General features: G+C 38.9%; 1 protein-coding gene across 1 annotated transcript in view; it reads left to right on the forward strand.

Annotated features, from left to right (window-relative positions):
- The window catches only part of LOC145493229 (uncharacterized), a 47512-nt gene extending 24573 nt beyond the window's left edge, over positions 1-22939 (forward strand). The window contains exons 30-55 of the mRNA XM_081472648.1: positions 606-728; positions 1309-1434; positions 1656-1778; positions 2300-2587; positions 3079-3513; positions 4002-4124; positions 4891-5016; positions 5701-5823; positions 7422-7709; positions 7934-8368; positions 9432-9554; positions 10660-10785; positions 11207-11329; positions 11426-11713; positions 12243-12677; positions 12963-13085; positions 14333-14458; positions 15298-15420; positions 17294-17581; positions 18051-18485; positions 18924-19046; positions 19415-19540; positions 19760-19882; positions 20880-21167; positions 21430-21746; positions 22049-22939. Of these exons, the coding sequence (XP_081328774.1) occupies positions 606-728; positions 1309-1434; positions 1656-1778; positions 2300-2587; positions 3079-3513; positions 4002-4124; positions 4891-5016; positions 5701-5823; positions 7422-7709; positions 7934-8368; positions 9432-9554; positions 10660-10785; positions 11207-11329; positions 11426-11713; positions 12243-12677; positions 12963-13085; positions 14333-14458; positions 15298-15420; positions 17294-17581; positions 18051-18485; positions 18924-19046; positions 19415-19540; positions 19760-19882; positions 20880-21167; positions 21430-21746; positions 22049-22057 (5366 nt within the window). The 3' untranslated portion in view covers positions 22058-22939. The remainder of the gene's footprint in view (positions 1-605; positions 729-1308; positions 1435-1655; positions 1779-2299; positions 2588-3078; positions 3514-4001; positions 4125-4890; positions 5017-5700; positions 5824-7421; positions 7710-7933; positions 8369-9431; positions 9555-10659; positions 10786-11206; positions 11330-11425; positions 11714-12242; positions 12678-12962; positions 13086-14332; positions 14459-15297; positions 15421-17293; positions 17582-18050; positions 18486-18923; positions 19047-19414; positions 19541-19759; positions 19883-20879; positions 21168-21429; positions 21747-22048) is intronic.

Raw genomic sequence — 22939 nt, forward strand, 5'->3', positions numbered from 1 at the left:
AGACCAAGCTTAGTATGTGACTGCTGTGACTAAAGGTTATCAAATGAGCGCTTTATAGACTTTGTATGGGAAATTTACTTAAGGCCAACTAAATAAAGCTATAAATGTACAAATAAACTTCACTCACCTCAACATAGGGTTGTCTTTGTACCTTTGATGCAATTTGGGTACAAATTATGTCCATTTTAGACGGGTTTGAAGCTTACGAAAGTTTCCGATGTCGTTTGTTGGGGTCTCTTTCCATAAAGCGAAGCTGGTGTTTCGAATTGAACAAGGAGATAGCAGAATATAATATGATCGCGATTACGCTCCAACGGCCATAGTCGCCAAAAGAGGCGAGTGCGTGGAGGGATATTACTGACATTCATGAAACATCTCAGCCTAAAATCGCGGTGCGGTCGCCGTGACGAGTTGATGTGGATGGTGAATTTATTTGGCCTTATGGCTGTGGTGTCTTAAGGCGATTCTGTACGTTGCTTTGTGATGTGGGAGCGAGGCCTAGGTCGCACCGAGTCACCGGCATTGCTTCGCTTTATGAACAAGGCCCACACTTTCAATTAAAGTCCAGTTGTGAAAGAGTGCTTGCTTGTTATTATTCCATGCAGTTCAAATCTTTCCATGCGACAGCAAACCGTGTCTTAATGGCGGAACATGCAGTAATGATCCTCACATTATATCAAAGTATCACTGCCAATGTCCAAATTGGTTCATAGGTGACAGATGTCAAGGTAACCCTTTTTTTTTTTTTTTTGATGCTCTTTTAAATTACCCTAAGATAAATATATCTATATACACTAAACCCCTTACAACACTAGCAAAAAAAAGCTAACTACAGGTAAAGTGATGCAATATTATTTTATAAAGTGCAAACACAAAGAAGGCAAAGACCTTTCCATGTTCTTGCACTTGACTTTGCATTCCGTGTCATTAACCATCTGCATCTGCATCAAGCCACGCGTTACCAGTCGGTGACTTTGCTACCTCAAGTTCTTTGCTACTGTCTCACACTTGCAAACATCGATGGAGCAGATACTCAGTTATCTCAGAGACTCTCAGTAGAATCACCTATTTTACAACAAAGCTACTACTGCGTTCAGCTTTCGCGTTGGATATTCGTTTATAAAAATGTCAATTTTAGCAGGAAAGAAGGGGTGAATTTTTGCAAAAGACGTCAGGGCATCTACCGCACTCCACTACTCTCTAATTAAAGCTAGCTAAACTGACATAAATTGAACCTCAGATGTTTTTCTTTATTACATGCATCATATTCACTGATCGAAAGAAATTGAACTTCTTGCATTTCTTTAGTTGCACAAACCATATGTGATGTTGACAATCCATGCGTTAACGGCGGAACTTGTAACAGCACTTCCGATAACCCCGCACAATACTCGTGTGAATGTGGCGATTGGTTCACTGGAAAAGACTGTGAAGGTAATTTAAAACTTACCCAACTAGTATTTTGATTGGTCTGTTTTCCCTTGTCCTTTTGAGTGAGCATATCAGTTTAAGACCGTTGTAATTTGAAATGCTTGGGCTGGTTTCTAAAGCATAAGATAACAGTTAAATCAATTTATGAAAAAAAGAAACACGCTAATTATTAATCAGTATAAACAAAATTCCTTACAAAGATAGAAATTTTTTTTTTATTTCAGTTCGAATCTTTCCATGTGACAGTAAGCCTTGTGTTAATGGAGGGACTTGTACAAATGATGACGTAGATGTTTCATTATATCACTGCCACTGCACAGGCGGATACAGCGGCAAAAACTGCCAAGGTATGTTTCCTCTATGAACTGTTTACATGATGCGGTCATGCTTTGTTATCTAAAACAATTGTTTATTGCATTATTTTTTTCGTTTAGGGCAATGGTAAGAATCGTACGGTGAGATGCATATCTCCCCATTCTTGGCCCCAGCCCCTTGTCTTTCTTGACAGGGTGCCGCCCCTCATGCGCAAAACAGAAGAGCTCTGGGGTCGAGAATGATATCACCCCGTCAAATAATCATGATGGCTGGCAATAAATAAATATACAAGACTGGTTAACTAACTTTCGGAAAAACACAGAAAATCGATTCTATAATACGTTGACTTAGTATAATTAACACAATTATCATGTTAGTTTACGAGAAAGTTTGGGGCGGATATGTTAGTTTTCTAGTTTATTTCAGTAAGTTTGTCCCGAAACTAAAGATTATGATCATGAGAACTAGCTCACAAAGCTGTACGTGATCTCTTTATAGTGGCAGAAATGTGGTAGTGAAAAACAATTTTTCTCGTTTTTCTCTTTCCCTTTAGTTCCTTCTTTCACGAGAATCGCCTGCTTCAATATTGGAAGCAATCTTCTACCCGATGTGCTCGGTGACTTTAAAAATCTAGTCAAACAGGGTAGGTCTAAAGAATCAATCAGCGCATGCGCTGAGTTGGCCTTTGGTAGAAGCTACAAGTTCTTTGCACTAGGATTTAATGGCATATGTCGGTCAGGGCCGAATGCACGGCAACAGTACCACATCAAAGGCTCGACCAAAGAAATTAACTGTCCGAATGGCATCGGCATCGACAAACGTATCGCTGTCTTCACTTTTGGTAAGTTCGCCTCTAGAAACATGAACTGTGATATTCAGTTACTAGATATTAGGTAACAACAGCAACAACAATACACGTTTTATTACCAAAATACAAGAACTCTTAGTTGCGATGAAAAGATAATTGAAACAGAAAATTAGGTCAATTCACCCTGAATAACTAAAAGCTTAAATTCGTCAACTTGTTGTTTTGCGTATATTCAATATTCCTGGGCGAGGGGGGGTGGAGGCATTTCGGAGAGGAAAATGGTACCAATTTGACTATCCCAATTGGTACCCAAGTAGTACAATTTTTATGGGCTGATATGGACCCACGGTTTTAAATGTGTTTAATTGTGGGCTGAAAAAGATTGTTCATAAGGCCAAACTGTGCTCAAGGACTCGACAATAGACTGGATCAGACTTCGAGTACCCGTGGCACAATTGGCGCTATGAACAGAAACAGGTCAGCGTACCGCCATTGATTTTCCTCTTTTTTAACTCCTCGTATAGAATTGCTTCCAGAACGGAATCCTCTGGGTTGCTTTAAAGAGAGAAAAAATGACCGAGTACTTAAGATCAAGTTCGGGAGTTTTGAGAGCTCGTACAACGCGTCAGATCCAAAAGCGACAGTAGTCAAATGTGCGCACCTCGCGCGCGACATGGACTACGAATACTTTGCCGTTCAGGACTTTGGTGACTGTTGGACAGATCCAAAAATAGTTGGCAGCTATGACAAGTATGGGAAGGCCCTTCCAGAAAAGTGTGCGGGAGGGGTGGGTGCATCCTACACTAACTTCATGTATCGACTGAGGCCTGCATTCACTGGTCCAAACGTGTGCGACACTTCGCCGTGCAAGAACGGAGGAACATGTGTGGTGCATTTCAACGATCCTGATAGATACTACTGTGAGTGCGGCGACTGGTTCACTGGAGATAATTGTGGTGGTAAGTAAAAAGCAGCTTTTGCAGAACACATCCACGCTGAGTTTTACTCTAAGTGTGCTGTTGAAATGTACTTAATTCTACAATCCGATCAAATGCCAGCTTACTGCTTAAATTTCAAACGCTTTAGTTTCGATCGTTTTTAATGCTGTTATGGACATGAATATTAACTGAGTTACTGTGTTACTTAAGGCTGGTTTTCACTAGTGACGGAATTGAATGGGATCAGATCAACTTTTTTCTGATTCCGCGTACCATTGCGCGTCGCTCATGATCCAGTGAAAACTAGATTGTCGGAGTCGGAAGAACCAACCAATCTCAATGCTACATCTCAGGACTTGTGATTAGTTTATTCTTGGGCTTTCTTGGGTTTAAGATCCTGGAGAGTAAGAATCAAATAAATTATATCATCGAGAAAACTGTGAGAGCAGGTTGATTTGTAACAACTCTCGCTGATACTTCCAGGATAAATTTTTCTTTTATTTTTACAGTTCAAATTTACCCATGTGACGGCAGTCCCTGCCAAAATGGCGCCACTTGCAGTAATGATGCTAACGACATTTCCAAGTACAAGTGTCAGTGCCGAGACTGGTTTACTGGAGTAGACTGTGAAGGTAATCAATCAAAGAAAACGTACAACCTCTCATGATAATGAGCAAAGGTGTTAGTTACTAAAGAAACTATTGGTCTGCGTCGACGAGCAAGTCAAGCACTTAGTTATTTGTCAACTTAAAGGTTGTAGAAGAAAATTAACCACCGTGTGTATGTATATATGTATATATGTATATATATATATATATATATATATATATATATATATATATATATATATGTAGCGAGATCGTGAAGCTGACACTTTGATTAGTAAAGGCTGGAAACGTCAGCTTCACAAACTCGCTACGTACGGCGGTTAATGGACCTTTTACCAATGTCGGGGCAATATCAACAATTCTTCGTAGTGTTATATAAACATCAAATTACCTTGATAGATCAATTAATCATGCCGAATTTAGTTTATTATTTAGTAAATTTGTCAATTTACGTAAGAATCCGTTACAATTTCATAAAAATACAGGACCCCAATTTTGGCAATTTTTGCAAACAAACGTACGCCAGGGAGGCAAGTGTTACCCCGGATTCCCTTGGAGATGATTCCAGGACATTATTTTCAGTCCAAGGAATTACAATTCACTGGTCTATTTAAAAACGACAGCTTTATTTTCTCATTATAAATATAAATACTAACAATTACTGAACAAATATTTTGAATGTCACAAGTTGTTGGAGTGAAGGTTTATCCCACAAAGGAGACCAAGCTAGTTTTTCCAGTGTAACAAAACTCTTATATGTAACAGCGTTATCTTTTGATTTCCCTGTTAGTTGCTCAAACAATCTGTGATACTGATAGCCCCTGTTTGAATGGTGGACATTGTTCAAGTAATACAAGCAGCCCGACACACTACACTTGTGACTGTGGAGATTGGTTTCAAAGCAAAAATTGTGAAGGTATCGTTTTTGTTTTTCTCACTTATACTGAGGTTCCATCAAGGCCGAAGGTAGCTCATTTGAAAAACTGCAAAAAATTGAAAAAACCGCGACCTAAACAACCCTCTAAAAATCAATTAATGTGACCAGTAACTAAACACCTGTCTGTACCGCCGTTATAGACGTTATATGTAGCATGAAGCGACAAGGAGTACTTCTACTGCCCCTGTATGGGGTGCTATAATCGCAGGGTTACCCTCAGCATTAAATTTGGCAGCACTCATTTATACACCTATGCTGGGTTGATCGAAAGCCAGTAAACGTTAACCCAGGATTAAAAGTTAGCCGAAATATCATTTTTTTCTTGTATAAAAATGTTTTTCAATTCTTATGTTTTGTGTACTTTGAGATTATTCAAGCTAAAAACTGAAAGACAACAATATTAGAAGAAGACCTAACGGGAAAAAAAATGCAAAACTGAAATCAAAATTCTCAACCCAGCCCTGGGTCGAAATACGTGCTGTGAGTGTCTTGCCCAGAAACACAGCACAATGTTCACGGCCAGGGCTCGAACCCGAACTGCTCAAGAGAGGTGAACAAAGGCTAATTTAGATGTTTAGAAGGCAATACATTGACTCTGATGAAACAAATCCGCTAAATCCTGACATTTTAAACCTCATAATCTGCACTTCTTTGTGTTTGCAGTTCAAATCTACCCTTGCGACAGTAAGCCTTGTGTTAACGGAGCCACCTGCAATAATGATGACCAAGATGTTTCATTATATCACTGCCACTGCACTGGCGACTACAGTGGTAAAAATTGTCAAGGTACGAAAGTTTTCTAGCGGGGAAACTTGTCAAAAGAAAAGAGCAACATAATTAAAGAGATACACTTTGTTATAGGAAATCAACACTCGCGTTAATAAAGGTAAACTGATTAACATGAATCGAAAGAAAAATAACTGCAATACGACGGAAATTAACGCGAAAGAAGTGTAAAATCTCAAAATCAGGGAAATTAACGCAAATTATTTCACAAGGAAGCATACTTTTTTCAAAGAGAAGAGGAAAAAATTTTATAATACATTTAATTAATATTCATTTTACATTTATTTTTAACTCTATTGTAATAAAAATCCGAAATTCTAGTAATGATCTCGGTATTGCCCCAAAACGTACGTAGCGGTTAAGCGAAGATTTATGACCAAGCCATTCATAAAATGGTATAACGTTGTATCAAAAATTTGGGACGTGAAAAATGGAAATGAAGGTCGCGGAAATTAACGCCCCACTTAATCAATGACGCTGAAATTACCGTGACCAAAAATAATCCCCGCTAAAATTAACGCAAATCATTAACGTTAATTACATGAAGCGTTAATTTCTTATAATATAATAAAATAATTAACATGCTACATTGTAGTTTCTTTTGGCCCTTTTTCCTATAAACTTCCTGACACTAAAGTGTATTTGGAAAGGCTCCACACTTTATTCTAGTAATATACGGCCTTTCTGCGGTTCATTTTGTTGTCAAAACAACCTTTTTGAAATGTATGCGTCTGGGAAGCTTTTGACACAGTGCTCTTAGAGGTTGTCAGCCATGACGTCATTTACTGTTTTGTTTGTTTGCTCGTTTTTTTTTTTTTCTTTTTTTTCTTTTTTTGTTTTTTTGTTTGTTTGTTTGTTTGTTTTGTTGTTGTTGTTGTTGTTGTTGTTGTTGTTTTTTATCAAGAGGGATGAGTAGCAGTAGGTAAAGGTAAAGTGTGCATACGAGCCAAGTGGCCCATCAGGCCGGAGCTTATCCCGGTTTCTGCAGCATGAAGCGACTAGGAGTATTTCTACTCCCCCCTGGATGGGATGCTAGTCCATCGCAGGGTTACCTCCAGCATTACGTTCGCCGGTACTCATTTATACACCTGGGTGGAGAGAGGCACTGTGAGAGTGAAGTGTCTTGCCCAAGAACACAACACAATATTCCCGGCCAGGGTTCGAACCCGGACCGCTCGATCCGGAGACGAGCGCACTAACCATGAAGCCACAGCGCCTCCCAAAGTAGCAGTAGGCATGGATTAATTATTCTTTAGGCTACAGCTACATTGTCGATATGGGATTATCAAGGAAGAATATCTCTTGTTTTACTCTTTCTAAAAGTATAAGAGACAGACCTACAATAACTACAGGTATACTTGAATAGAAAATCAAAAGTAAGAGCAGAAAAACAAACGAAGTTAGAGGTAATCGGATAATCGTTTTTCAAGCTGGACTTGGTGAGTGTCTATTAACGCTTGAATATCTCAGACAAACTACTTGTAACTAATGAGCCAAACACATATTTTCGATTTAACGATTGCATGATGTTTCCTTTGACATCTTAATACACATTCCACTCGTTTAACCATGAAATATTTCCCTCTTTGCTTTTCCAGTGCCTTCTTTCAGCAAAATCGCTTGTTTTGACACATCAAGCAAATTACTGCCCGATGTACTCGGAGATTTCAGGGACCTTGTCAAAGATAATATATTTCAACAGGCTATCAGTGCATGTGCTGAATTGGCGTTTGATAAAAGCTACAAGTTCTTCGCATTAGGATATCATGGTATATGTCGGTCAGGGCCGAATGCACGGCAACAGTATCACAGCAAAAGCTCCGTTAGTGATAAGAACTGTCCGAATGGCATCGGCATCGACAAACGTATTGAGGTCTACACTTTTGGTAAGTCCCATTTGTAGACTGCATTCAAAACTTATTTTATACCATACCATGATAGAAAGCAGTTTTTAATGCCTTCCAATCTCTGTCAACTTTATTTACATGTTATGCGTGTTAAGAACTTCGGAACAAATGTAAATGATCTCACTTTCAGAGATATATCAGGCAGTTTATATTTGATCGGTTATACGGCTATTGATTTTTCTCTCTTCTAATTCTTCGTATAGAATTGCTTCCAAAACGGAATCCTCTGGGTTGCTTTAGAGAGAGAAAAATTGACCGACTACTTAAGATTAAGTTCGGGAGTTTTGAGAGCTCGTACAACGCATCAGATCCACACACGACAGTAGTCAAATGCGCGCACCTGGCGCGCGACAAGGACTACGAATATTTTGCCGTTCAAGACTTTGCTGACTGCTGGACAGATACGAAAATAGTTGACAACTATAACAGATTAGGGAAGGCTCTTCCAGGAAAGTGTGTGGGAGGAGTGGGTGCATCCCACACTAACTTCGTATATCGACTGAGGCCTGCATTTACTGGTCCAAACGTGTGCGACACTTCACCGTGCAAGAATGGAGGAACATGTGTGGTGCATTTCAACGACCCCGATAGATACTACTGTGAGTGCGGCGACTGGTTTATTGGAGAAAACTGTGATGGTAAGTACCACAACCGACCGCTATAAGTGCTATATGTGCCTCGCTGCTCTTCAGTCCGTTATGGTAAACATTTAATAAGATTCTTAGGCTCGTATCTCTGGTCAAAACTGCACCCATGATAGGCAGCGAACAATTTTAAAATAACACTAGTCAAAGAGACCTTACTGTTTTCATTGAGGGCACGGGCACAAAGTGTGTTAGCTTGATGATTTTATATACGTATTCTCACAAATACTTTTAAAAATACTTGCAAACTGATTGATAAGTTTTACGTTTTACGTTCTTAACTTTCGATAATTTTAGTCTGTGCGCAAATTTATAACCCTTCTTTATTTATTTTTATTACTATATTATTTTATTATTTTTATGTCTACGATTAGTTATTTAAGCTAAATACTCAGACACTTAAATATTGTTCATTCATTCTTTCCTTCATCCATCCACTCATTCATTCATTCATTCATTCATTCATTCATTCGTTCATTCATACATTCATTCATATGGATCCAACTAAGGCGCGCGAGAAAGCCGAAATCTTAACCTTTGTCTTGAATGCCTGCCGACATTCTGTTTCCACCACTGACATTAGTACATTTCGAATCACGAAAACGGTGTTTCTTCCATACTTTGACATTAGCTACCACAAAGCTGGACTGAAACAAATGCGATCACAAGCAATACTGAAACTAAATTTTTACGCGCTGCATTTGCATGTGCCGCGTGCAAACCCAAAATGCACGCAATACTATGAACACACATTAACGACTATTTAAGTACCCCCCCCCCGCCCCAAACAAAAAAAGAAAAACAAGTACTCAACGTTCTTTTTGCAACTAGTCCAGTTAACTGTTTACTAACGTTTTTTTTTTCTGTTCCTGGCAAAAAAAGTTTTTCAAGCTAATTAGGCTGACAATACTTTTTTCTGCACGCTAAAAACGGAAGTCTTTAGATTACATGCTAACAAGTTAGGCCGTGATGCAGATTTTGCTGAGTGTAGGATATAAGAGGTTCTTCATCAACGTCCTTCAACAGTATGAGCTATTATTTTTTGCATCTTTTACAGTTCAAATCTACCCATGTGACAGCAATCCCTGCCAAAATGGCGCAACTTGCAATAATGATGCTAACGACATTTCCAGATACAAGTGTCAGTGCCGAGACTGGTTTACTGGAGTAAACTGTGAAGGTAATCAGTCAATGAAAAACAACCTATCATGATAATGAATAGGAAAGAAACAGCAGCAAACAAACAATGCATGATGACAAGCAAGATAGTTATCTGTTGTCAGTGACACCACTACTGTTATTTATCTGCCGGTTATTTTTATTAACATTACCAGCAATATAATTGCATGCCAATATCTGCTTTACTGTGTTGTCATCGTTTGCATATCTCTTTGAATTGCACCATTTATGAGCCCTGGAACCTCTGAATTTCCAGAAGTTGATTTCCCATACTCTTATACACAAAAGTTGCATTTGATTCTCTACCACGAACGCCGTAACTTTGATTAGTTTACTTTCCTAACACACTGGAAAAAAAAAAGATAAAAAGCTTATTTTGACTCAGCGACTGATACATTTACGCAGAACACTTGCTTTAGGTCAGAAAATAAGGCCTTATGATGACATGTTCCTGTTTAGGCCAAAATAAAACCACTGAATATTATCACTGTAATTAAAAATTTTCAAAATCTTTGGAACAAGGAGTGAAATATTCCTTTGTGATTTACCTGTGTAAAAATGTGTGAATTGTGTTGTTTAACTTGTTTTACAAGGATTTCCAGCCCTGCGAAAAACCGTTTTTGAACACGTGTAAAATTGTGTGAATTCCAGAGTCGTGATATGGACGACGTAATGTTTGAAATCATTTTTGACCCTTTCACTGAAATTAAGTTGTTGGTGTATGATCTTTTCAGTCGGAAGTCTTCAGCAATCTTTGGTTATAATCGAAAATCTTCGGTAATCTTCGGAAATTTTCATATTCGGAAACGTTCATGTGGCCTTAGAACAACTTTTGGAGAATATTCGGAGATCTACAAAAAGTGGTTAGAAACAGTCGAAAAATCGTCAGAAACGTCGTTATGAGTGTGTTTATATTGGTAATAAGCAAAATAATAAATGGTTACCTTTAGATATGGAATTCCTCTTCTCGGGTCAACTAAATATCTCACTCAATCACTGTGTTCACTCGTGCGATGATATCGAGTTGAACACTCGAAGATAAATTCCATGGCCATATCTACGCTCGTCCATGAATTATTCTCTGTATCGTCTTCTTTCCTTGTTAGTTGCACAAACAATCTGTGATACTGATAAGCCATGTTTGAACGGTGGATATTGTTCAAGTAATACAAGCAGCCCGACACACTACACTTGTGACTGTGGAGATTGGTTTAGCGGCACAAATTGTGAAGGTATTATCATTTTTTACTTGCTGAGTTTCGTTCTTGAGCGCCTTTAGTTCTCTTTAATCAACTCTCTAAAAATCATCCTTTATGACCAGTGGCAAACAACTGGCTCAACCACGCTTGCTCCAAGCTCTGTGGTTATAGACCCGTCAGCATAATTCATCTTCTCCGCTCAGTTATGATCCCTTCAAAATACTGTGGATTTCCTCTCCCTCTTCCACAATCTCCTCGATCATTATTTCTTCACGTAACTTTGTTGTTTTAAAAAGAAACAATCCTTTGAAATGCCCCTCCCCCAGTTAATCATCCATGAACTTCAAGTCGTGTATTGCGCACATTAGTTGCAAACTCAGTGCCAACTCTGAAGAAGTAAATCCACGAAAGGCAGTTTTAACTTCATGAAGTGCACTTTATTCTGTGTTTTCAGTTCAACACTACCCTTGTGATAGTAAGCCTTGTGTTAATGGAGCCACCTGTAGTAATGATAAAGAAGATGTTTCATTATATCACTGCCATTGCACTGACGACTACAGTGGTAAAAACTGTCAAGGTACGAAATGCGTGTTATTTTTTTCTGTCATCTTTTCTTTTATTACACTTTTCAAGCTTCCATAACAATGAAATATTTTTATCTTTACTTTCCCAGTGCCCTCTTTCAGCACAATCGCTTGTTTTGAAACATCAAGCAGTTTACTACCCGATGTACTCGGTAATTTTAAGGACTCCGTCAAAGAAAATAAAATTCAACAGGCTATCAGTGCATGCGCCGAGTTGGCCTTTGATAAGAGCTACAAGTTCTTCGCTCTTGGATATCATGGTATATGTCGGTCAGGGCCGAATGCACGACAGCAGTATCACAGCAAACGCTCCCTTAGTGATAAGAACTGTCCGAATGGCATCGGTATCGACAAACGTATTGAGGTCTACACTTTTGGTAAGCTCACTCTTGGTAGCATTTCCTAAAAGCATTGGCAATTTAGTTGATGCCACGCCATGATGGAGAGAACTTTTCTATCCATTTCCTGCTCTTTGATCCTTATTTAGACGGTAAGAGAAATAGAGAAATTCAGTACAGATATATCTTCATAGTTAATTGAGGTGAGATGTAGTCAAGCAGAAAAACGTTGCTCTTGACGACATCAAACAAGCCTGATACGCCGGTGAGGTGAACCGAACAAAGTATGATTAGGTATTTACCGTACACAAATTCGACTATCAAAATCGGCACCATATCAAGTCTGTGACTTGATATCGCAGGATTTCAGGACAGTAGGCACACCTACTAATGACCAGTTTCGAATTTGGGTACATCAAAAGTACGAGCCATGGTTCGAGTTTTGACTATAGCCGACGGTAATAAAGGACATTAGACACGGCTCCTGATTAGTTGATTACGAATTTGGGTTGAGTATTGAATCACAGAAAATTGAGGCCTATCGTCTCTGTGTTTCTTCCTCCCCTAGAACTTCTTCCAGCTGTTAATCCTCTGGGGTGTTTTCTGGAGAAAAAAAATAACCGACTACTTAACAAGAAGTTCGAGAGTTTCACGAGCTCCTACAACGCGTCAGATCCACACGCGACGGTAGTCAAATGTGCGCACCTCGCGCGCGACATGGACTACGAATACTTTGCCGTTCAGAACCTTGGTGAGTGTTGGACAGATACAAAAATAGTTGAAAGCTATAACAAGTATGGGAAGGCCCTTCCAGGAAAGTGTGTTGGAGGGGTGGGTGCATCCTACACTAACTTCATGTATCGACTGAGGCCTGCATTTACTGGTCCAAACGTGTGCGACACTTCACCGTGCAAGAACGGAGGAACATGTGTGGTGCATTTCAACGATCCTGATAGATACTACTGTGAGTGCGGCGACTGGTTCATTGGAGATAACTGTGAAGGTAGGTAAAAAGCTATTGTTTTTGTAACAAATTCAATTTATTGGTTAAATTGATTTTTTTTCTTCCTTGAAAGTGCAGGAAGTCTTTTTGAGACAAAAACATTTTATTGTTAATAGCTAATTAGGCTGACTAAGTTTCTTTATGCATACTGAAAACAGAGATCTTTGGATTACAAACCAATAAGTCAGGGCATGATACAGATTTTGCTGACGGTACGATGTACTGCAAGAGATTCACAACATGCTTCCTTCAACAATATGAGCATATTTTTTTTATCTCTTGCAGCTCAAATCTACCCATGTGACAGCAATCCCTGCCAAAATGGCGCCACTTGCAAAAATGACGCTGACGATATATCCAAATACAAGTGTGAATGCCGAGACTGGTTCACTGGGATAAATTGTGAAGGTAATCAATCAAACAAAAACAACATATTGTAACAATGAGTAGAAAGAAAGTGGTAATGATCTGATTTCACGACATGGAATCTTTAGTATTAGTTACCCGTAACATCATTAATGCCATTTGTCTTTCATTATTGACTTTACTAGCATTATACCCGAATGTCTGACGGAATAAATCATTAATCACTTAACTCGGAAATTATTTAACATAAATCGCAAGATTTATAATTTCCTTCGACGTAACGTCTGAATGCACACAAATTGATTATTTCCCTCATTTTCACGAACAAAAAGTTGCCTATGATTGTATACCTCAAAGGCCACTCCGTTGATAAGTTTGCTTCCCTAATATATTGCAATAAAACGTCGGTCACTTAATGACTGATAAAGTGACGCAGAAATCTTCTTTAAAGTCAGATGTATGCACAGTAAGGCAGTAATTAACAATTATTTAACGAAGATTGGCGAATTACCGAGGTAAAGTAGAGGTGAATATTCCCAATGTTTGCTAAGCCTTCCACTAAATATTCAGAGGTGAATATAAAGAACCAAAAAATACCGCACTAAAACATAAAAAATAATGGACAGAGTCGTTCGCTGCATACACGTATGTGGAGGTAGTTTTAATAATAGTACCGGTATCGATTGTCATGTTAATTAATTGACAGGTCGATTCAGGTTGTAAAATAAACGAAAGAAACAGTAGGAAAAAGAAATTCACCCAGTACCTTTGTTCATCGTTGCTTACTAAAATGAGTCTAAATATGAGTTGTTTCAGTTTGAAGAAAAATAAATGTCGGCCGGTCGACACGGTTTGTACTGGCTGTCCATTTACGAAATCACAACCTTTACCATTCTCAAAAGCCTTGAATACCAATACTTGAAAACATTTTTGGCCCAAAACCACTGGTAATCTTTTTTTTTTCTTTTTTAATTTCCCATGATTTCAATGTCCTGGACTTGGTGCCATGTCTTTCTAATAAATGAAAATTTCATTCAGCAACTTCCGCCATGCTTACTTCTAGATGGCAAAACAGGCGCAGCTTAGTTATATTTACCCAGCGAGGTGAAGATAGCGTCAGACGCCGAACTTTTCGACAGAAAGTCCTCTTCTTGAGTTCACCTCTGAAAATTGTGCTAAAAGTAGCATGTTCCCGTTCCGGTCAAAAAACCCTGAATACTGACAACATTAAAAGATGTCAATGAACGAAGCAATTACAAAACTATGTAACCTTCTGTTTTCCCTGTTAGTTGCCCAAACAATCTGCGATACTGATAACCCATGTTTGAATGGTGGACATTGTTCAAGTAATACAAGCAGCCCGACACACTACACATGTGATTGTGGAGATTGGTTTAAAGGCACAAATTGTGAAGGTATCTCTCTTTTTGCTTACTGTGTTTCGATCCTTGCCGTAGTTAGTTCCTTTTGAAAGATCGCGAACCGAATAGTTGAAGCTATCAGCTCTCTGAAAATCACATCATCATCATCATCATCATCATCATCATCATTTATTTACCACGTAAACAATCACAAAAGATATTGACAATACTCAAAAAGCGGCGAGGAGACCTCCAAAAAAACCCACCAAGCTTATAACGGAGGCCACCTCAGAAGTTAATGTATTGATAACTTTAAGTTCTGCCGGCGCGGCATGACCAATTCACTGTTTTCTAAATAAAAATCAGCCATCAAGACTAGTGAGAAAACTAATGGCTCTAACCCTAATCCCTGACGCAAGATGGTTATAGACTCCGTCAGAATAAGCATTTCTGTCCTGTTAGTTATGGTACCCCTAACACACTACACATCGCCTTAGCTTCTTCCCATCATTATCATTGTCATTGTCATTATTTACAAGAATAGCAGGCACTAGTTGATCATCATGAAACAGACAGCTGACAAGCAGGACACATGATTAGGAGTGCAGGGCGTCCAGAGGGGTGCTCGTGACGTGATAATCCCTTGGGGAGTGACGTCATTCTTCCCTTTGGAAGATGACATCATCGGGATGGAGAGGCGTATGGAGAGGTGCTAGGGTGTTGATGATATTTTTTTTTTTTTTTTACCGTGGAGTGAAGTAATTGCCTCGACATTATAGGGAAAAGAGGCTAAAAATTAAATAGATTGGACGATATCTTTCATCTATGAACTTCAAGTCCTCTATTCGTCAGTTTTTAAAAATTCATAAAGTGCACCACTTTTGTGTTTTCAGTTCAAATCTACCCTTGTGACAGTAAGCCGTGTGTTAATGGAGCCACCTGTAGTAATGATGACCAAGATGTTTCATTATATCACTGCCACTGCACTGAAGGCTACATTGGTAAAAACTGTCAAGGTACTCAAAAAGATAACAGCCACAAAATACAGAGACTTGAAATAGTTAAGATGCTATGTTCTCTTAGCCATTGTTCCTGGTAACCTCCCATATACTTGCTGAGAACCTCCTCGCTGTCTTGAAATATCTCATTTCTGTGGTTCATTTTGTTGTTAAAACAACCCTTTTGAAATGTTTGTAAAAGATTCCAAATCTCTGAAAAGCTGATGGAACTGCGTCGACTAAGGCCTCGTCCACACGTATCTGGATATTTTTGAATCCGCAACTTTTTCTTTCCGGATACGGCTTCCGTCCAGACGCATCCGGCGAATTCGGCAGCGAATCCGGATATTTTTGAATCCGCTCTCCATAGCGGAAAAAAATAAGTCTGCAACGAATTCGATAACGTGTGGACGGTGAATCCGGATATTTTCGAATCCGATTACGCAGCAGAACTGCGTCCAGTCTCTTCCCGAACAATAAAGCAATATGGCGGCACAACGTGTAGGCCTAGTTTCTCTATAGTGAATCCGGATACAATAGGATGCGTGTGGACAGGCGAATTCGATTTGAATACGCTATATGTGGACGGGAAAAGTGTTGAATCCGGAAAGAAAAAGTTGCGGATTCAAAAGTATCCGGATGCGTGTGGATGGGGCCTAAATATTGTCTAGGTTGCAACACTGTCGGGAGGCGGGGGGAGGGGTAATCAACAAAGGAAAACCTCTTTTCACACTCACTGAAAACTATTAATAATAACCTCTTAATGGCTGGTCGCAGGGGAAACAGTGAGTTTTGTTTCGTTGAGACAATACTCGTTATAAACCTACACTAAATAGACGAATCTCAGGCGAGAATCAAAAAGTACAACGAAGAAAATAAAAAAATAAACGACGTCAGAAGCAATCGGACAAGATCAGAGTATTCAAAACTGAACTCAGTAAGTGATAATGCTTGAATCTATCAAGCAAAAACTATTTGTTACTAATGAGGCAAACGCATAAAGACTTTCTCCACTTTATTATATCTCTCAGTTAGTACGCGCGCTGTGATTGGCCAATTTAGCGGGTCGTATTCTATTGTACGGCCCGCTAACATTTAAAGCTGCTTTTGTTGCCAAAATGTTTCGGGACTTATCGCCAGAGTGTTGTTTACTTTTATAGCAAGTAAAAGTTTAAAACTTTCTTTTTTTTCTGCAACTGTGTACTAACACGAGTTAAGAGTCTAACGACGATTTCAAATTGACTCGTTTTGCTTTCGAGGTGATTCAGAAATTTGAACCCGTTCCGCGTGAATAGAAATTGTTCCCGAACCCGGCAGACACAGAACAGAGATATCACAAATATCTTACTAACCTCGTCTTCTCGTTCCTTACTGTAAGTTACGGATCCTCGTTTTCTCCCCCTCGATTTATGGCCCGCGGGCTTCGCACTTGAGCCATAAATCCATGGGGAAAAAACTCTGTCCTTAACTTACAGTGCGGCGCTCGGACTGGGTTAGTAAGAGGTGTGTATTGTCACATTGAAGCAATCTTGAAGAATACAATCAAGTTTTATTTTTCATTTTTTTACAACGAAATATTTCCCTCTTTACTTTCCCAAGCCATTAAAACTTTACTGTTCCAAGCCATTCATAAAATTCCTTTACTTGTTCGGTATGGCATGGTATCGACAATTTGGGGAGTACAAAATGGATATGCATATGAAGGTCGCAAAAATTAGAGAGTAACCAAGGAGGTATGTGCCTTTTTTACACTGTCAAAAACCATAAGAGAGTCGCCGTAAACCTATAATAATTACATGCAGGTATTTTAGGATTGCACGATGTTTTCTTTTTCATCTTAACATACATTCCACTCGTCTAACCATGAATTATTTCCTCTTTACCTTCCCAGTGCCTTCTTTCAGTAAAATCGCTTGTTTTGAAACATCAAGCAAATTACTACCCGATGTACTCGGTGATTTCAGGAATCTTGTCAAAGACAATAAGATTCAACAGACTATCAGTGCATGCGCCGAGTTGGCCTTTGATAAGAGCTACAAGTTCTTCGCTCTTGGATATCATGGTATATGTCGGTCGGGACCGAATGCACGGCAACAGTATTACAGCAAACGCTCCGTTAGTGATGAGAACTGTCCGAATGGCATCGGTATCGACAAACGTATTGAGGTCTACACTTTTGGTAAGTTCAAACACGCGAACATCTCTTAAAAATAAGCTCTTGATGAAAATAATTAATAATTAATTAATAAGAAAGAAATTTTCAGTCTAATTCTCTATTAAGATGTAAAGAAAATAAAGAAGTTTAGTACAGACATATTTTTATTGTTTACCGTTCGGCAGCACGTCAGGCGAGTTAAATTTGGTAAAGTTTTATTCGAGTTTTGGCGAATCGTAGTCGAGAAAAAATATCCTTGATCGTCATGACACCAAACAAGCCTGGTATGTCGGAAAGGTGTACCAGAGAAGGTAAGATAAGATATTCACTGCACCCAACCACAAATTCCAGTGCCATATCAGGTCAGATATCGCAAAAATGCAGCACAGTAAGCAAAGTTTCTGATTGGCTGATTACGAATTTGGGTACAGTAATTTATCATGCCAAATTGAAGCCTATTGAATTTGCGTTTTTTTTTTTTTTCTTTCTTTAGAAATTCTTCCCAATGTGAATCCCCTGGGATGTTTTATAGAGAAAAAAAATAACCGAGTACTTGAGATCAAGTTCGGGAGTTTTGCGAGCTCGTACAACGCGTCAAATCCACACGCGACAGTAGTCAAATGTGCGCACCTCGCGCGCGACAAGGACTACGAATACTTTGCCGTTCAGGACTTTGGTGACTGTTGGACAGATACAAAAATAGTTGACAGCTATGACAAGTATGGGAAGGCCCTTCCAGGAAAGTGTGTGGGAGGAGTGGGTGCATCCTATACCAACTTTGTGTATCGACTGAGGCCTGCATCCTCTGACCAAAACGTGTGCGACACTTCACCGTGCAAGAACGGAGGAACATGTGTGGTGCATTTCAACGATCCTGACAGATACTACTGTGAGTGCGGCGACTGGTTCACTGGAGATAATTGTGATGGTAGGTAAAAAGCTGTTGTTTTGCAGCATGTCGACATTAACTACTTACTGTCTATGCTGTTGGTATCTGCTGTTTATGCTTTGTGGAAGAAAGCTCTATTCGGTGAAAACTATATTTAAATAATTTAGAATGCAGGTAGTAATTTCTACACTTGCCAAAACCTTTTTATTTTCAATAGCTAACTAACTCTGGGTTAGCATTTGTAATGCACAAAGCTCAGACCGAAATTGCTATAAAATCAATGTAATGAGCTAAAGCTTACACTAGCAAAGGACATCTTTTGATAATATGCCGATAAGTTAAGCCATGATGCAGATTCTGGTGGTGTAGAAATTTACAACTCGGTTCTTTTATATACCTCCCTTCCCCCCTCACCACCTCCACAGTATGAGCAATTAATCATTATTGATGAGCCGGTTTTTCTTTCATTATTTGCAGTTCAAATCTACCCATGTGACAGCAATCCCTGCCAAAATGGCGCCACTTGTAATAATGATGCTAACGGCATTTCCAAATACAAGTGTCAATGTAAAGACTGGTTTACTGGGATAAACTGTGAAGGTAATAAAACAAATTAATACAATATCTGAATGTCCAAATGATATTTGTCACGAATCTTCTTTTCAAGAACACAAATTGCCTAGAATTCACTATCACCAAGGCCGCAAGTTTGATTACATAGTACATTACAGTAAGACTTTGAAACTTATTTCCCAAACCAATGATAAAGTAGTGCAGAAAACCTGTTTAACATCTGACAGTAAGGCCGTGTAACGGCATTTTCCTGTTCAGGCCAAAATAAAACAAGCAAATACTAAACAATAACTCTGAAATGTCGAGTATTAAAACTGTCAAAAAACGTGAACAAACTATTCCGTCTTAATAATTTTAACCCGTTTAAGAATGTTATCTTTTGATTTCCCTATTAGTTGCTCAAACAATCTGCGATACTGATAAGCCATGTTTGAACGGTGGATATTGTTCAAGTAGTACTAGCAGCCCGACACACTACACTTGTGACTGTGGAAATTGGTTTACAGGCATAAATTGTGAAGGTATTGTGTTTCTTTTTCTCATTTACTGAAGTTCAATGAAGACCGCAGTTAGTTCCGTTTGGAAGATTTTAGACACATTGCAGGTTTACCTATGACCCGCACCCTTAAAATCAAGCAATAAAACCAGTGAAACAGCACTTGGTTTTATCGCACTTTGCACCACCCTCCTGGTACCTCTCAGTTTTACCTTCATAACGTTCACCTCTTTTGTGTTTTCAGTTCAAATCTACCCTTGTGACAGTAAGCCTTGTGTTAACGGAGCCACCTGTAGTAATAATGACCAAGATGTTTCATTATATCACTGCCACTGCACTGAAGGCTACAGTGGTAAAAACTGTCAAGGTACGAAATTTTTTACGCCTGGAGAATGGTCAAAAGAAAATATCGATAATATTTTATGAGAATATCAAATAATTACGAGTACTGTACTTTCAAATAACAATAACAACGTTTTATTTACTCTAGACACTCAATACACATTTGCAAAGACTACTATGCTTTTTTCACAATAAAATGTGCATTCCTGTGGTTTATTTTGTCACCGTAACAGCCTGTTTGAACTGAATGTAAAACAATCATAGTGTTTGAAAATCTTTTGAAATTGTGATCTGTAGTAGTCGTCGATTGAAGAGTTAACTTGGACAACGTCATCAACCAGCGAGAACGTTATTGCTTCTTGATATGTTTGAGCGGAGGTATAGGGATGGGTACCCGGGGATGGCTAGCGGTTGGCAGGGACTATAAGTATTTCATAGGCCGCAGCATTGTTAATATTGGGTAACATGGGTGGAATATGCTGATTTCACTATACTATAATTGATAGCCGTCATAAAACTAAAGATCTATAAAGCTATATCGAAAACTGTAAACAATGAGCGAAGAGAGAAGGAAGCGTTTTATTTTTAAATCACGGTATCTACTAACGCTTGAGAGTATAAGGCAAGGTTTTATCAATAACTTACTTTATAATGAAGCACAGGCATAAAGAATTGCTCAACTCTGATCGTGAAACTAATATATGATGTATTTATAAGTTTTAAAATACAGTCAGTTTTTTTCCTAAATCTCAACAATTTTTTTTTTCATAACCCATCAAGCCTAAATAGCTAATGATTTATGCTGTTTTCGATGGTTTGATAATATACTAATGCTTGCTATATTCCCTGTCATCTGTCCCCTAATTATATTTTCCGCTCTACCAACGATGAATATTTTCCCCCTTACTATAAACCTATAATAATTACATGCAGTTATTTTAAGATTGCGTGATGTTTTCTTTTTCATCTTAACATACATTCCACTCGTCTAACCATGAATTATTTCCTCTCTACTTTCGCAGTGCCTTCTTTCAGTAAAATCGCCTGTTTTGAAACATCAAGCAAATTACTACCCGATGTACTCGGAGATTTCAGGGACCTCGTCAAAGACAATAAATTTCAACAGGCTATCAGCACATGTGCTGAGTTGGCGTATGATAAAAGCTACAAGTTCTTCGCTCTTGGATATCATGGTATATGTCGGTCAGGGCCGAATGCACGGCAACAGTATCACAGCAAAGGCTCCGTTAGTGATAAGAACTGTCCGAATGGCATCGGTATCGACAAACGTATTGAAGTCTACACTTTTGGTAAGTTCTCTCTTTTGAATTGTTGTCATAGCATGGTAATTGAAAACAAACTTATTAGCAAAACAATCTCTACAACAGAGCAATTGTTATGTTGGAAGTGTCTAAATGTAATCGCATATAGGAGAAGTGGGGTGGGGAAGGGGCTATTTTCAAAAGAGTTTTTTTTTCTGGGTGGGTTTATAGTTGTCTCAACAAATGTGTTTTTGTTTTTTTCGATTTGTAATCAAATATGCTTATATGAGTCATTGTTTTCTCTCTACAGAACTCCTTCCGAAACTGAATACCTTGGGATGTTTTGTGGAAAAGAAACGAAAATTGCGACTACTCAACATCAAGTTCGGGAGTTTTGCGAGCTCGTACAGCCCGTCAGATCCACACGCGACGGTAGTCAAATGCGCGCACCTCGCGCGCGACATGGACTACGAATACTTCGCCGTTCAGAACCTTGGTGACTGCTGGACGGATAAAGAAATAGTTGACAACTATGACAAGCATGGGAAGGCCCTTCCACAAAACTGCGTGGGAGGGGTGGGCGCATCGTACACCAACTTCGTATATCGAAGAAGGCCGGAGTCTTCAGTGAGTACTTCAAGAAGCCACATTTGAGTTTTAATGTCTTGATTTCTGGAAATCACTGGAAAACTCGTTTTCCTGTGTAAATTGGGGGACTCAAAAATACAAAAATAAGGATTACCCTACCCAAGACAGCACAATTAAGCTAGAATATATTACCAGGACAGCAGTGGCAACAGTCGCAAACTAATAAACAACAACAATAACAACAACAATAATAATAACAATAGTAATAATAATAACAATAATTATAATATTTTTAAAATGATATTAATTTTATTATCTTAAGGTTTGTTTGTTTCTCTCAGGTGCAGTAAAGAAGTAAACTTACGATGACAAAGGATACGATAGCTCTGATATCAATTGATAGAACACTATTGACCTTCATTACATTGAGAATTAGTTTAAACGGACGGAAAACGTATAAACTTGTATTAAGGGAAATTAAAACAAACAAAATGTAACACAATGCTGTTGAATGAGATAATAATTTTTCGAGAAACGGGATGGATTAATTCTTCCTGGGAGGTACTCCCTAAAGTCATTGATGGGGGTGCGCGACCCTTGTAACCTGTACCTTATTTCAGATCAAAATCTGTGATTTTCCATACGCTACTTCAGAACTGAGCGAAAACTCGGTACCCCGTTTCATACCTTTAAAATTAGTACGGGTCTCTAATATACGACCACAGCTAACCAGAATTGGTTTCTATCTGCGTAAATATTTGAGAAACGTTACAAATTTGCCTATAGAGAAAAGTCTGTACACGAGCCAAGTGGCCCATCAGGCCGGAGCTTATCCCGGTTTCCGTCGCATAAAGCGACTAGGAGTATTTCTGCTCCCCCTGGATGAGATGCTAGTCCATCGCAGGGTTACCCTCAGCATTAAGTTCGCCGGTACTCATTTATACACCTGGGTAGAGTGAGGCACTGTAAAAGTAAAGAGTCTTGCCCAAGTACACAACACAATGTCCCCGGCCAGGGCTCGAACCGGGACAAATTTGCCTATAGTGATGCAAAAAATACAGTTCCTTGTAAATGAAATACCCAAGGCTAAGCCACAATAAAAAAGATACTTACCGTAGTTTAGAAAAAATGGTAAAAATGTATACCTTTTTAAGACCAAAACCGCTCAAAAATCATACTCTTTGGGGCCCCACATACCTATATGGCCTATGTAAGGGAGTACTTCTACCCCC

Source organism: Orbicella franksi, chromosome 7 (genome assembly GCF_964199315.1).
Source record: "Orbicella franksi chromosome 7, jaOrbFran1.1, whole genome shotgun sequence".
NCBI lineage: Eukaryota > Metazoa > Cnidaria > Anthozoa > Scleractinia > Merulinidae > Orbicella > Orbicella franksi.